At 39.1% G+C, this 13,737-nt stretch overlaps 1 protein-coding gene across 1 annotated transcript in view; it reads left to right on the forward strand.

Annotated features, from left to right (window-relative positions):
* The first annotated feature begins 567 nt into the window (after positions 1–567).
* The window catches only part of PUM3 (pumilio RNA binding family member 3), a 39,436-nt gene continuing 26,266 nt past the window's right edge, over positions 568–13,737 (forward strand). The window contains exons 1-7 of the mRNA XM_081237693.1: positions 568–638; positions 5,921–6,012; positions 6,945–7,163; positions 9,772–9,907; positions 10,501–10,576; positions 12,632–12,725; positions 12,987–13,053. Coding sequence (XP_081093819.1) covers positions 5,931–6,012; positions 6,945–7,163; positions 9,772–9,907; positions 10,501–10,576; positions 12,632–12,725; positions 12,987–13,053 — 674 coding nt within the window. The 5' untranslated portion in view covers positions 568–638; positions 5,921–5,930. The remainder of the gene's footprint in view (positions 639–5,920; positions 6,013–6,944; positions 7,164–9,771; positions 9,908–10,500; positions 10,577–12,631; positions 12,726–12,986; positions 13,054–13,737) is intronic.

A 13,737-nucleotide genomic window follows, 5' to 3' on the forward strand; every position in this document is an offset into this window, starting at 1 on the left:
ATTGAGCGCTTGTCCTGCTCATTCAGTGTGCTAGGCGCGTTCCCTGTGTGACTTAGCCATCTCTATTTTATTAATCAGATAACCAAGGCTCAGAGAAATTCAGTCATTTGCCCAAAGGCACACATCTAAGAAGCGGAAAAAAACCGAGATCGCAGTTCGAGCCGACTCCCGAGATTTCCCTTTAACGTCCCCCGCTGGACTGCCAGGGAGGATGCAGATGAACGCACTCTCAAAGCGTTAACTAGTTTAGCCTCAGTTCCAGCTACAAATGAGCCGAGCCAACCAAGCCTCCGCTTCCACAACTGGTCAACCCTCTTGGGATGCCGCCGGCTCCCCCGGCCGGGAAGCGACAGGGTTAATGACGTCACTTTCAGGAGCCGCTATCACGTCCTCGCCCCACGGATCCTTTCAAGGGCCAAAACCCGCCTGTGACGCAGCCCTCGCGCTTCTGGACGAAGGGAGAATAGAAGTGGGCCAATAGAAATGCCGAATTTCCGTTTTTCCGGCTAATCCCCACCCCTTAACCGAGCTCGGCCGAGGAAGAAAGGAAAAGGCGACTAGGGGGCGGGGCAAGGCGAGGAAGCGGAAGCCGTGGCGGCGGACCTGCGACGCGCGCGTCCCTGGGCCACACGTGCGCGGTGAGTGCTGCGGCCTCCGCGGCCGCTCCCGGTAGGGCTTTGCCGCCTACTCGGCGCTGAAGTCGGAGGGTCTCTCGGGTAGAGGTGTTCACACGTGTCACCCGCTGGGCAGCCTTCTGTGCCCTTTTCTGTTCTGGGAGTTTGGGGGTTGACGGGAGCCTGGCGAGAAGGGCAGCTTACAACTCCTCTCCCTACCACGCTTTCACCCTTTTTGTCGTACGTTTGACATCCGCTCTGCGCCCGGTCAGTGCTAGATGCCCAGTTTGCAACCTGAATGTAGAGTTGCAGGTTGTAAGCGCTGGGAAGGAAATGACCTGGGTGCCGAGATACAAGATAGGGGAGTCTGACGTGATCCTGAAGCCGAGACCTAGAGCGTGGCGAGAGGCAACCCTGATATCTGAAAGCCCAGGGAAAACTACTTTCCGCAGAGGCCGTAACTTGGGCTAAGTCCCTGAGGTGGAAGTGGGGGGCCGATGTTCGAGAGCTAGAAGTTCAGCCATATAAGATAAAGGGGTGAGAGGAGGTTCTGTAGGGCTTTGAAGGCCATGGTGGGAGTTTCGATTTTCTCTACAATGGAAAAATATTCGCATTATTAGAACACAGTGAAGGCTTATAAGCAAGGGAGAAACACAGTAGGCCCTGGTTCTTTTTGGAAAATGGATAATAATTTGGATTATTATTGATTATATAGTTGAATTATTGATGATGGTTTGAATTAGGGTGGTGGTACTGGAGATTGAAGTTGAAGGGTTTTTAAAGATTTGAGAAGAATTATTGAAAGATTGAATGTAGCAGACAAGGAAGAGTAAACTCTCACAGGTAAATCTTAGGTTTCTTGAGCAGTGGAGTGGATGCTGTGCCATTGCCGAAATGGGGAAGAATAGGGTGGGGGAAATTAGATGAGGATGTTATTGTTTGGGGGTGGTTTGCAGTGGTCATATAGTTAAAGAATTTTATTTTGGTTCTATTAAGTGTAAGGTGTTTGTTAGACACCTAAATGGAAGTTTCAGGTAGGCAGTTAGATACAGAAGCTTGGAGCCCAAGGAGATGTTCCTAATGGAGAGATAATTTGGGAGTCCAGCATAAAAAGCCATGGGATTGCACGAGATCACCTAGGGAGAAGAGAGAGGGGAAGACTTGAGGAATGCCAGCATTTAGAAGTTGGGTATTGAATGGTCATTACTTTCAAAGTGCAATGCTGAGCCTGCTGAGAGGAGTCAAGATCAGTCTTGATCAGTCACGTGTCCCTCTATGTCTGGGAAGTCTCTGCTCTTTTCCTTCACGAGGCAGAATTGGGCTCTCTCAGCTCTGTGGCTCTCTGAACACTTTTTTTTTTTTTTTTTTTTTTCGGTTCGCGGGCCTCTCACCGCTGTGGCCTCTCCCCTTGCGGAGCACAGGCTCCGGACGCGCAGGCTCAGCGGCCATGGCTCACGGGCCCAGCCGCTCCGTGGCATGTGGGATCTTCCCGGACCGGGGCACGAACCCGTGTCCCCTGCATTGGCAGGCGGACTCTCAACCACTGTGCCACCGGGGGAGCCCTGAACACTTTTTATATACTTCAGTTATAATGCTTAATTATGCCATGTTTTAATTTTCTGCTTGCCTGTCTCTATCACACCACACTGATTTTTTTTTGTACATATATTTTTAAAACCCATTAGCTCTCTAGCACATAGTGTGTAGGTATTCAATACATTTCAAGTCCAAAGCGTTGTTATAAGAAGGTCATCAAAATGTGCCATAGGAATAAGGAGAATCATTTGAGAAAGGAAGAAGGCATCTGGAGGAGGAATGATAAGAAATTGTCATTGAGGCTGGATTTGAAGGATGGGTAGGATTTATATTGATAGAGAATGGCTTTAAAGTTTGGCTCCTGAAAAAGAATAGTGAGGGAGTAAGGTTGGCTTCAGTGTGGTATTGTGATGTGGGTAAGTTAGGACTAAGTTTTGAACGGCTGTGAATGCCAGACTGAGTTTGAAGTTTTTCCTATAAGCAGTGGGAAGCTTTTGAAGGTGTTAGAGCAGGGAAATGACATGAAATGGATGTGACAGTGGAAGACTAATCCGGCAGCAGGCGGTGGATCATAGCAGACTGGGTCTAACGGCAGAAAACAATGTGAGCAAGAGACAGAGTCTGAACGGCATAGTAGAGGGAAGGGAAAAAGAGGAGACAATGCCAAGACACTGGAGTGTGATGGTTGGATGTGATGGTACAGGGTCCCCAAGCAAATGCATTTTGCTAAGTGATAGAAGCAAGACCCCAAAGGCTGTATATTGTCTAATTCCATTTATAGGACATTTTTGAAAAGGCACAAAGCTAGAGGGTAGAAGAAACATCAAGCATTGCCAAGAGAGCCAGGAGAGGATGATTGCAAAGGGGCTCCACAGGGGACTTTTAGGAGTTGGGACAGTTCTGTAAGGTGCTGTGGTGGAGGATACATGACTGGGTTTGTCAAAATCAGCACTGTACACCAAAAAGAATGAACTTGACTATAGGCAGAAGGAAAGAAAGTCAACTGACATGTCAGGAAGTGGAATGCGGACTGGAACAAAATGCATCTAACTAGTACAAATGTATAAAAAGACCTCACTGAAGGGGTGGAGGGAAAAGAGCTGACCTAAGAAACTTTGGAAAGCAGTGTTTTGAATGGATACTGTGAGGGAAAAGACAAAAAGAACTGTAAATAAACACCACATTATAGTTGGTACATTTGTTTTTACCAACTATAACCCTGTGGCACGTGATTAGAGTTGGAGACATTAGTATGAACGTACTTAACAGGTACAGAAATACAGGTTTGTGTATATACATAGGCTTATATACATACATATATTACCTAGCCCTGTCTGGTGAAAACACCTAGAAGCAGTGACACCCCAGTGAGAAGCACACCTAGCACCCAGATCTCGATAAGAGGGTTTCTCTAGGGTTCCTTGGAGAAATGGCTGATTTTAGGGCTTGTGCAAGGAAAATAAAAGGTAAACTTGGAACAAGTGCCAGGAATTAAGGACATGCTAAGGAAAAAAAAAAAGAAAAAAGAATGGACCATATGAAAAGGACACAGAAGCAATCTTAGAGATTTCAAAGCTGGAACAATTTTAGCAACAAAATACTAAGCAACAAAATACATTTTGTTTAGCAACAAAATACAAAGATACTGTTAGTCCATATCGCACATAATAAAATACTATGAGGCCATACTGATGTAAATAAATGATTAAATGAATGAGGAGAAATAATAAATGTTCTCTACAGAAGAATACAAAATAATGAAGGTAAAAGTAAGGGAAATAGAAAATCATCATGTAAACACCACGGAAATTGCCGCAGGCAAGATCCACTGGAGAGTGCTAAAATCAGTGGGGGTACAGGATATTTGCATGATCTCAAAACATATCCAAAATATTTATTAATTGCTCTGGGATTTTAATGCATTGATTCAAATTCTTTAATACTCCCCGCTCTAGAAAATGGAGCTTAATTCTCTCCCTAAGTTTGGGCTTAATTATGGAAAGGGAGACATAGTAACTTTACAGCAGAGACACCTTGCAAACACTATGTTAACCAAGTGATCAAGGTTAATATCACTAGTCATGTCAATATCATGCTCCTCCTAATGTGATGGGATGAGAAGGGCACTTCATCTCTATGGTATTCTTCCCTCAAATCCGTAAGGCCAGTAGAATCATAGGAAGATGTCAGACAGACCCCAAATGTGGGATATTCTACAAAGTGCCTGACCAGTACTCTCCAAAAGTGTCTTGGTCATGAGAAACAAGTAGAGATGGAGAAGCTGTCACAGATTGGTGGAAATTAAGAAGTCTTGATGACTAAATGCAAGGTATCCTGGAATTGAAAAACGACGTCAGTGGAAAAACTGGCGAAATCCAAATTTAATGGCGTCATATTAATGTTATTTCTTAGTTTGGGTAAATGCATCATGGTAAGATGTTAACATTAGGGGAGGCTGAGGGGTATACTGGACCTTTCTCTGTGTCTTTCCCAACTCTTCTTTAAAACTAAACTTATATCAAAATAAAAAGTTCATGCACAGAAGAGCTAAGGGATGCAGATGTGGTTATGAAGGCTATAGCCAAGTGACAGTGACCCTACAGTCATTAATCATCTAAGGAAACGTAGTCATTCAGAGGCCATTCATTTTCCAGAGTGCTCTTTGGGACCCTTCTGGTCCCTTGAGATATTCCAGGAAAAAGTGGTTCAACCACGGTTGGGAAATCCTGCATACTTCAGCTTGTGCTTGGTGATTAATGGCTTAAATTAGCAAATTAAAAGAATCTGCTTTTCCTTAAAGATGCCTCCTTCATTATTTTCATTTAAGGGTTTCCCAAATACATTTCACCCCAGAACCCCTTGTTTCTCTTATATCTATTAATATCTTGAGAAATTTGTTGTTCTTCAATGGAAAATTCTTGTCTAGAAATATCTGGAATTGTCTAAGGATCCCTAGCATCTGCTCGAGAGGGTCAACTTTAGAAATTTTGAAATGAGTTGAATATGCAACTTTGGAAGGTACAGAAATAGACAAAACATAATAACTTTTGCTCTTGATACATTCGGCTGCTTTCAGGAGCCTTGGGCAGCTGAGGGGTTATCTATTGTTTGCCCTGTGCACGGTGGGGTCTCTATCCAGAAGCAGCCTGTTAGGCAGATTTCTTTAAAATGAAATATTAAATATTTCAACAGTCTTATTTCAGAGGTCTTTGAGAATTACTTGATCGCCTCTAAAAGAATAACAGATTAAACGTTTGAAGTTAGTTTTTGTTTTAGCTACCTTGGGTTACATAAGGAACTTTTAGATAATCTTCTTTCATTAAATTTGAATATGTGATAAGTGCAATGTTTGTTCCTGGCTTTTTAGGATAGAGACCAAAAAATCAAGTGGTAATATTGTCATTTTCTCATCACAAAGTCTTCCCAGGTTGTAAGTAATGCAAACACTGACAGTTTTATCATGTTTCGTGTAAATAATGATTTATTTTTAGCCATTACTACTGCTGAAATGTTGCCTCCAAAACATCACACACTAGCCAAGGTGTGTGTGTGTTCTTAGTTTTTGTATTGGTATCGTATTTATTTTCACTTTTACAATCTTAGAAGTCATGATTGTGTAGTTCCTGGACTCATGGGTGCCTGTGCTGTATGCAGCTAATTTGTCCTGCATCTGTGACCTCAAGGAGTAAATGTGGCAGTGACCACTAATGACTTTTATTGGATGAGAGCAATTCAGTGATCCTTTTTTGGATTTTGTTTTTGTTTTCCAGAGTTTCTATAATGGAAGTCAAAGGGAAAAAGAAAATCACAGGAAAAGGTACAAAGCCATCACAAGAAAAAAACAGATTTCATAAAAACAGTGGTAAGATACTCAAAGCATGCTTCCCATGTGGTTGTTTTGGCCCTTGGAGGGAGCGGTGGGTGGGATGAGGGGGCATGTAGCAGATTCCAATCTATTCATGGGTTAGAGTTAGCATTAAAGTAGTAGGAAAAAGTAGGTGTTACTATATAATAGAGTTTGCATGTTCCCTGTGAAACTTAGACCTTTAAGAAATTGCCAGGGTAATTGGTGAATGCCATACTTTTGAAAGATGTTGTCTAGTGATGCTGTTTTCTCACTTTAGTCACACTAATTCACAACATTTTATTTTAACGTTTGATAAATTGTGGCTAATTAATACGTCTACTGGTGAGCCAGATATTCAGGATTTCTCACTGTGATGTCTTTATTGTTCCATCAGGTGTCAGTATTGCAAAATAGAAGAGTCGGGAATTGTGTCAATGACTAGTTTCCTAAGCAATCTTTTTTTTTCCTTGCAACTAGAAATTCTGAAAAATAAACATTTTAAATTTGTTTATATATGATATACTTTCTAAATTTTAAATGTTCATTTTATTCTTAGATTCCTATTATGTTATTGACCCCCTAAATACACACACACACACACACACACACACAAACATAAAAATAATATCTCGTCTTGTGATATGTGCTTAAAACAGAAGTACACCTAACTGCCAACAGTGGTTATCTCTCGAATTATGGGTAGTTTTTGTTATGTATTTCTCTACTTTGTAGGTTTTCTATAATGAACCTGTATTATAATTTTATAATCAGAGTAAGTTTTTAAATTTTGTTTTGATTTTTTAAGTCCTACTGTGCTCTGTTTTTGAGAATAAAACAAAGTATGTTTCACTAAAGAGTGTGTAATTTTCTGTAACAAATACAATCCAGTGGATAAAAGATCTAGGCCCAGGATCATTGAACTAACAATTATTTATTATTGTCACTAGATTCTGGTTCTTCAAAGACATTCCCAAAAAAAGTTGTTAAGGACGGTGGACCTAAAATCACCACTAAGAACTTTGAGAAAACTGCCACAAAACCTGGGAAAAAAGGTGTGAAGCAGTTCAAGAATAAGCAGCAAGGGGATAAAATACCAAAGAACAAATTCCAGCAGGCAGATAAATTCAACAGGAAGAGAAAATTCCAGCCAGACAGTAAAAATGATGGTAAGCACTGATTCCTTTAGCAGAGTTTTTGCAGAAGCCTTGCCCTGCCTGAGCTATTGCCTGAACCACTGTGCACAGGGACACTAGAAGTCTGGTAGAGACCTTCTGTTCTTGTTCCTTGACAGGCGACACTTGGGGTGGGGGTGGGAGGGTAGATGGGGTTAAATAAAAAACAGAAAGCATCTTCTCTGGTCAAAATTGTCCTCTGGTACCTAGAATTCCTTACTTCCTAGGCCCTTGCTGAATTCCCCTAGCTGTGGAATTAGGCTAAATTGTATTGGCTTTATGCATTGGAACCTCAATAAAACATTCCTTTCTGTAGGCTAAAATTAATGAACTCATTCATTCAACAAACAAATACTTAATACTTAAATTTAATACTTAAATAAACAGTGTGTCCCAGCTAAACATCCACCTTGGCTAAGGATGCCCTGGTGAACAAGAAACATATAGACCCTGCCCTCACAGAGCTCAGGCCACTCTAATATCATCAGCCCATCAGATGGCTCAGACCCGGTAAACAGTTCCAGAGAAGGTATAGTATACATGTGACAGATTTGACTTGAATTGGTTGAACAGGATAGGTTGCTCACTGATTACAAGTGTTGGCAAGGCTCCTCTTTGTTGAAACAAACTACTAATCTCTTCATCATAATGTTTAAGTGGTCGTGTCTAACCCAGAGCTTTGCTGTCTGTTGTACAGCTTGCCCTTGCTTTACATCGTCTGTCCTGCACTGGTCCCAAGCGAGCAGCTTCCAGGTTACGCGTGCTGTCATGCATATGCCTTCTCTGCAGCAGCATGAGAATTTCTCTGGTGTCTTTCATACTCTTTTTCTCCAGCATGGCATAGCCTGACACTGCTCCTTTGCTGCCAGCTGAGACCACTGCCATGGGGCCTTTTTACTCCAGTTCTTTAGACCTGGTCCCTGTTCTCTGCTCTGCCTAGGGCTGCTCCAAGACAGGGGCGTAGGGAGAGAGGAAAGCAGGGAAATTTTCATTATTTCTCATTAGACCTGGAGGATTCTTTCATGCTCTAGCTTCCACCTCTTCTCTTTTCGCCTTCTCTTCCAGCTTCTCTTTCCTACCTACTCTTTCCTAGCTTCTCTATTAGGTCCTAAATCTTTCTTTCCACTCTGGAGTTCTTGACACCTGCATTTTAAGTGCACACACATCCTCATCTTATTATAGTGGAGCCCTGGTTCCTTTTGCTATAGGAGATAAGTTCCCAGCATCTCAAAATGGAACTTTGATTTTATTTTCTCAGTGTTATACCAGCAACTGAGGGGGATTGGATACTAGACATCCCCAGAATTGGTTGTATCTGCTGCAACCCAGCATGGCATATGTCAAGGGTGCCCAGATATTTGTAGAATTCAATGAACTCTGGATTGGTTATTATCCTCTGCTGCATAGTACGTGATGCCCTAATATTAATGGTGAATATGCCTTCTGTTGCCTGTAATCCTCTATTACCAGGCTGGGAATAAGCAAGTGAGCAGAAAGGGGAGTAACTAAATACACTGTGGTATATTGAATGCCATTAAAAATTATATTCTTGAGGAATATTTAGTTTCATGGAAGAATGCTTACAACATAATAATGTTTAAGTAAAGACAATAAGGAAATTAATATAAAACGTGTAGGGGAAAAGACAAGAAGGAAATAAAACGTTAATCCCTAGGTTTTGAGATTATAGGAGAATTTTGTTTTTTGAGTGTATTTCTAATCAGAGAAGGGGAGATATCTAGAAATAACTTATTCTCCTAAGGGTTCTTTGCAGGGTACTCATGTAAATAATACCCATTTTATTAAGGTTTTTTTTGTTTGGCCTCTTTGGTTTTTTTCATTCAATTAATAAGTTATTTAGATTGTGAAGACCAAAAATAACCAATAGAAAGATACTCGACTTTTATAGCATGACCCTAATTGTAGAGAACTGAGGGATTTTGATTGTGCATTGTCATGAGTAAGAGACAGCAGATAATAAAGTTTTAGAGCCATGTCTGGGTTTGAATCCTGACTCTGCCACTTAGGAGTTAACGTGACCTAGGACTAGGAACTTACCTGCTTGGTGCCTTTGTTTCCCTGACAAGAAAGGGATAATAATAGTACCCACCTCACAGGGTTGTTGTAAGAATTAAATCACGTAATACATAACAGCACTCAGAAGAGTGAATTTTTGAATATTGTTTTTCCTGTGTTAATTTGGACTAATTTTTGTTTTCATTGAGAACTGATTATACCTAAAGTCCAATGATCTTAATGTTCTAGAGTAAAATTTTATTTTACAATTGAGAAAGATGCTTAAACTTTTTAAATTGCTTTTATAATCTGTTTAGTTTCCTTTTTTTTTCTTAATGGGTATCCTGTTAAGATTCAATAAATAGCCGTTGAATAAATGAACAGTTGGTGTCAACCAAATTTAAAATGTGTAAACTGCTCAGAAAATGAAACAAAGTATAACTTGGTAGGGAATGATGTTTTCCCCCTTCTAGTTTCCTCAATGAATATTGATCTTGATTAGTGATTGCCATAGGTACCTAATTTGTCCTTGTGTATGGCACTGAGAATGTTAAATGTAATTGAAAATAATTTCTGTAATGACTAGACACAGCAGCCAAGAAACCCAAATGGGATGAGTTCAAGAAGAAGAAAAAAGAACTGAAGCAGAGCAGGCAACTCAGTGATAAAACCAACTACGACGTGGTTGTTCGGGCGAAGCAGATCTGGGAGATCTTAAGAAGGTAATGCTACTTAATGGCATCTTTATTAGGCCCTTTGAGATGATGGAGGAGTAACAGTGTACCTAGTAAATAGTGAAATGTCCTAAGATAAATGACATAGCGCTTGGGTTATTTAGGGAGTACTCATAATACTCCAGTAGAGGCATCAGTGTTTGGATGTCTGCCCGTTGCAGAAATGTGTGGAATCATTCGGATGGTGTCAGATCTGCTTATGAAAATGAATGAGAGTTAAAATGGATTTGACGTCCTTCCTGAGAAATTTCTGAGAAAATGAAGGACAGTTCTTTTCGGCTAGGTTTTGAAATACTTGAGTACTTGGTGTCTTGGACTTGTTTTATTATTTTCTTTACTTTTGAAGTTCTGGCTGTTAAGATTTAGATTGATGCGTAAAATTATACCTTGTGAGATGAGTTTCTGCCTTTGAGAAAATTACTTTTCTCTGGCTGCTCTGGAATAGTAATTTTAATGTCCAGTTTGCTCTCTTCGAAGAGAAAATCATACTGAATTGGGTGAACATACACTGGTATGGTTTTTATTTTTGTGTGTTTAAAATAGTATCTTTACTTAGGCTATGTTTCCTGCCTCTTTTATAGAAAAGATTGTGACAAAGAAAAAAGAGTGAAGTTGATGAGTGATTTGCAGAAGTTGATTCAAGGGAAAATTAAAACTGTAAGTAGGGCATACTCAGTTGCAATTTTAACAATTGAAATTGACTCACAGTAAAGGGTAGTTGACCGTTGTGGCAGGTGAAATTGTTTCTGTTTTTAATGTATTTGGCCTCACATTTCAAATACCTTTTATAATACTGATGAAAAAATTTAATAGTGAGAGACCTTACTGCCGGGAAATTATAAAAAGGCTATCAAGTATTTGGCTGTTCATTTTAAAATAATTTACTGAAAATAAATCAATGTTCTCTTAAAGTTATCTCGAGAAATTTATTAGTTCAACAGTGTTCGTTAGACTGTCTTGCTGTGAACTCTATACTTTTGTATGTTCTAAATTGCTGGCTATTTTGTATGTGTGATGCAAACACATGATTACTTTCTTCCTGCGTTTACAAGCATCATGCAAAGATCTTTAAAATATAATAGATTTGGGACTTCTGAATTGATTTTCGTTGTTGCTGTTTAATACTGTTTTATAGTAAACGTCTATTGATTCTTGTGTATTTGGATAAATACTTAGTGATATTCACTTGTAAGCCAACAGACTTGGTATCTTTGGAGACCCTTGAGGGGCAGCCTTTGCTGAACCATGTACGTGGGTCTAACTAGATGCTGTATTGCAGTTTGAAGGACTGTCTTAAAATAGTGAGTTCCCAGCTGCTGCTTTCTTAAAGCCAGCAAGGTCTTTTTAGGTTGGAACTCCTCGTCATCTCTAGCAGTAGCCTGTTGTACTCAATTTATAAATACTTTACACTCAAGATCCTTTCCCAGTTACCCTTAGGTTATTACTGCATGCCCATGGACTTAGGGGTTAGTCTGGTATTCACATACCCACTCTGCTATATAAAATATGTGTGCCTTTAGACAATAACAGCCTATTTATTGATTATTTACTGTGTGCTAGGAATTATGCTAACCAGTGCATACTTTGTATCCTTTAACTTAGTCATCATCCCTATTAAACGTTTGATACATCTGGGCTCAGAGAAGTTAAGTTTCATCCCCAGGGTCACAAGGATAGCAAATTCCTTAACTTCTCATAAACTTACTTTAATCTATAAAGTGCTAATAACAACAACCCACTTTTAAGGTTGCTTTGAGTTTAAATGAGAAAAATATACTTAAGCACATATATTGGTTACATAGTACGTAATCAACATATGCACAAAACAGCCTTATTTCTTTTTAAAAATTATTTTTAAAGTTTTATCAAAAATGTCTATGCAAATCTCCCTTAAGGAACTTCTTCGGAAATCCATGACTTTGATGAAGGTATACCTTCACCTTCTGACTTGTTAGAATTTAAAAATTTAAAGACAGACTCAGCAACGAGTAATAAGCACTATTAAAGTAGACTGTAGCATATAAAAAATAATAGTGCATGGCTGATTATCTGCGGTTATTGCTTTAGAAAATTGATCAGCAAATCCTTCAGTGAGGATCTAATCCATCCAATAGTTGTGAGGGGGCTTGGGTTGGAGAGTCAGATTTGAAATTCTAGGAATATAACTGGATGTATGTTCAGGGATTATAATGAAAATGTGAGAAATGGAGTGATTAGCTCATAATGTAATTGCCAATGTGTATCTAGATTATTATAATAATTAGGTATAATTATTTATGTAGCAATACTTTGGTTGCCAAAGCCAAACATTCTTCGATCATTTATATTTTTTTAAAAATCATAGAATGATAGAATTTTTGCATTGAAAAATTCCTCTTTTAGGGAAAGTAACTATCAGAGAAATGAAAAATGTAGTGTGTATAATCATTAGACAGGTTTGGTTTGAATTATAATGATAGAATCTTGCAGAATACTTAAATGCATTCCTGTGTCAATGCTGTACGGTAGCCAGCAAAACCAAAGAATGCCATTCTGAACAATTAAACAAGAATTTCTACTCCCAAGTAACCTAGGTTTGATTAGCCATGAAGACCCTACTTTTTTTTCCTCACAAGGAATTGTAAAAGAGGCAGCAATACAACATAAATAATATGATAGAAACATATATTTTCAGGGAGAATTCGTCTAAAGGCCCCAAATGTTTTCCTACAGATTGCATTTGCACATGATTCAACTCGTGTGATCCAGTGTTACATTCAGTATGGCAACGAAGAGCAGAGGAAACAGGCTTTTGAAGAACTGCGAGGTATTTCTTATATATATTTCGTAATTGTTTGTAAGAAGTCGCTTGTTTTCTCTTGAAATACCCAACACTGTCCTGGAAAAGAATTCTGTTGAGGGATAGCAGTGTGTCCTCTGCAGGACCTTTTCTGTTTATTTGTTTTTTTTGCCTGGGACAAATAGGGAGTTATTCGTTTGTGTTCCCAAGATTGTGCAGTTAGTTCTTCCCTTGTTTCTGGAGGACTGAAATGAGGTTATCATTAATGTAATGTATTTTGTTTTTCAGATGATTTGGTTGAATTAAGTAAAGCTAAATATTCCAGAAATATTGTTAAGAAGTTTCTCATGTATGGGTGAGTTGTTCTATTTATAAAATATTTTTTATTAGTTTTTTAAAGGTGTGGATACCTATTGTGTGCAAATACATGTTGCTTAAAAGTCTGTTACCATAATAGGAGGCTTAAGCAGATGCTTGTGATGTTTGCAAGGAGTGTGGTCTTAAAAAATTAATGTTATTAAAATTAATGTAAAATGATGGTATTGTCTTCACTGTTCTTACGGGTATATCTTGAAGCCCTGGAAGAGTAGAAATGGTTATAATGAACTTCAAATTAGTCACCAGTTATTTAGAAGATGGAGTGATGGGAGGGGCAGGTGAGTAGGCTCAGAAGCAGGGTTAGTGGGTTAGGAAATGTCGAGATGGGAGGATTTCCTAAACTAGGTGGAATTGATACTTGTCTTGCTGTCTCAAGTATAATAATGGGCCAAAATATGCTAACCAACAACAAAAAAGTACAGCTGACAAATTTTCAAAAACTGTATTCCTGACTAGAATTACTGGCTGCTTGATTATTTTAGGATAGAATAGAAATATTTGTGATTAAGTCCTGTTTTAAAAGAGAATCCTGGAATATGTTTTATTCATATTGTCCTGCATGTTTGACTTTTACCTTCTCCTTTTCTCCTTCTACCCCACTTTTTTTAAGCTGAACAATTGACTAATGGGAACTGACATTTATTGAGCACTTACTATGTGC

Source organism: Mesoplodon bidens, assembly GCF_964165515.1.
Source record: "Mesoplodon bidens genome assembly, chromosome: 6".
Taxonomy (NCBI): Eukaryota; Metazoa; Chordata; class Mammalia; order Artiodactyla; family Ziphiidae; genus Mesoplodon; species Mesoplodon bidens.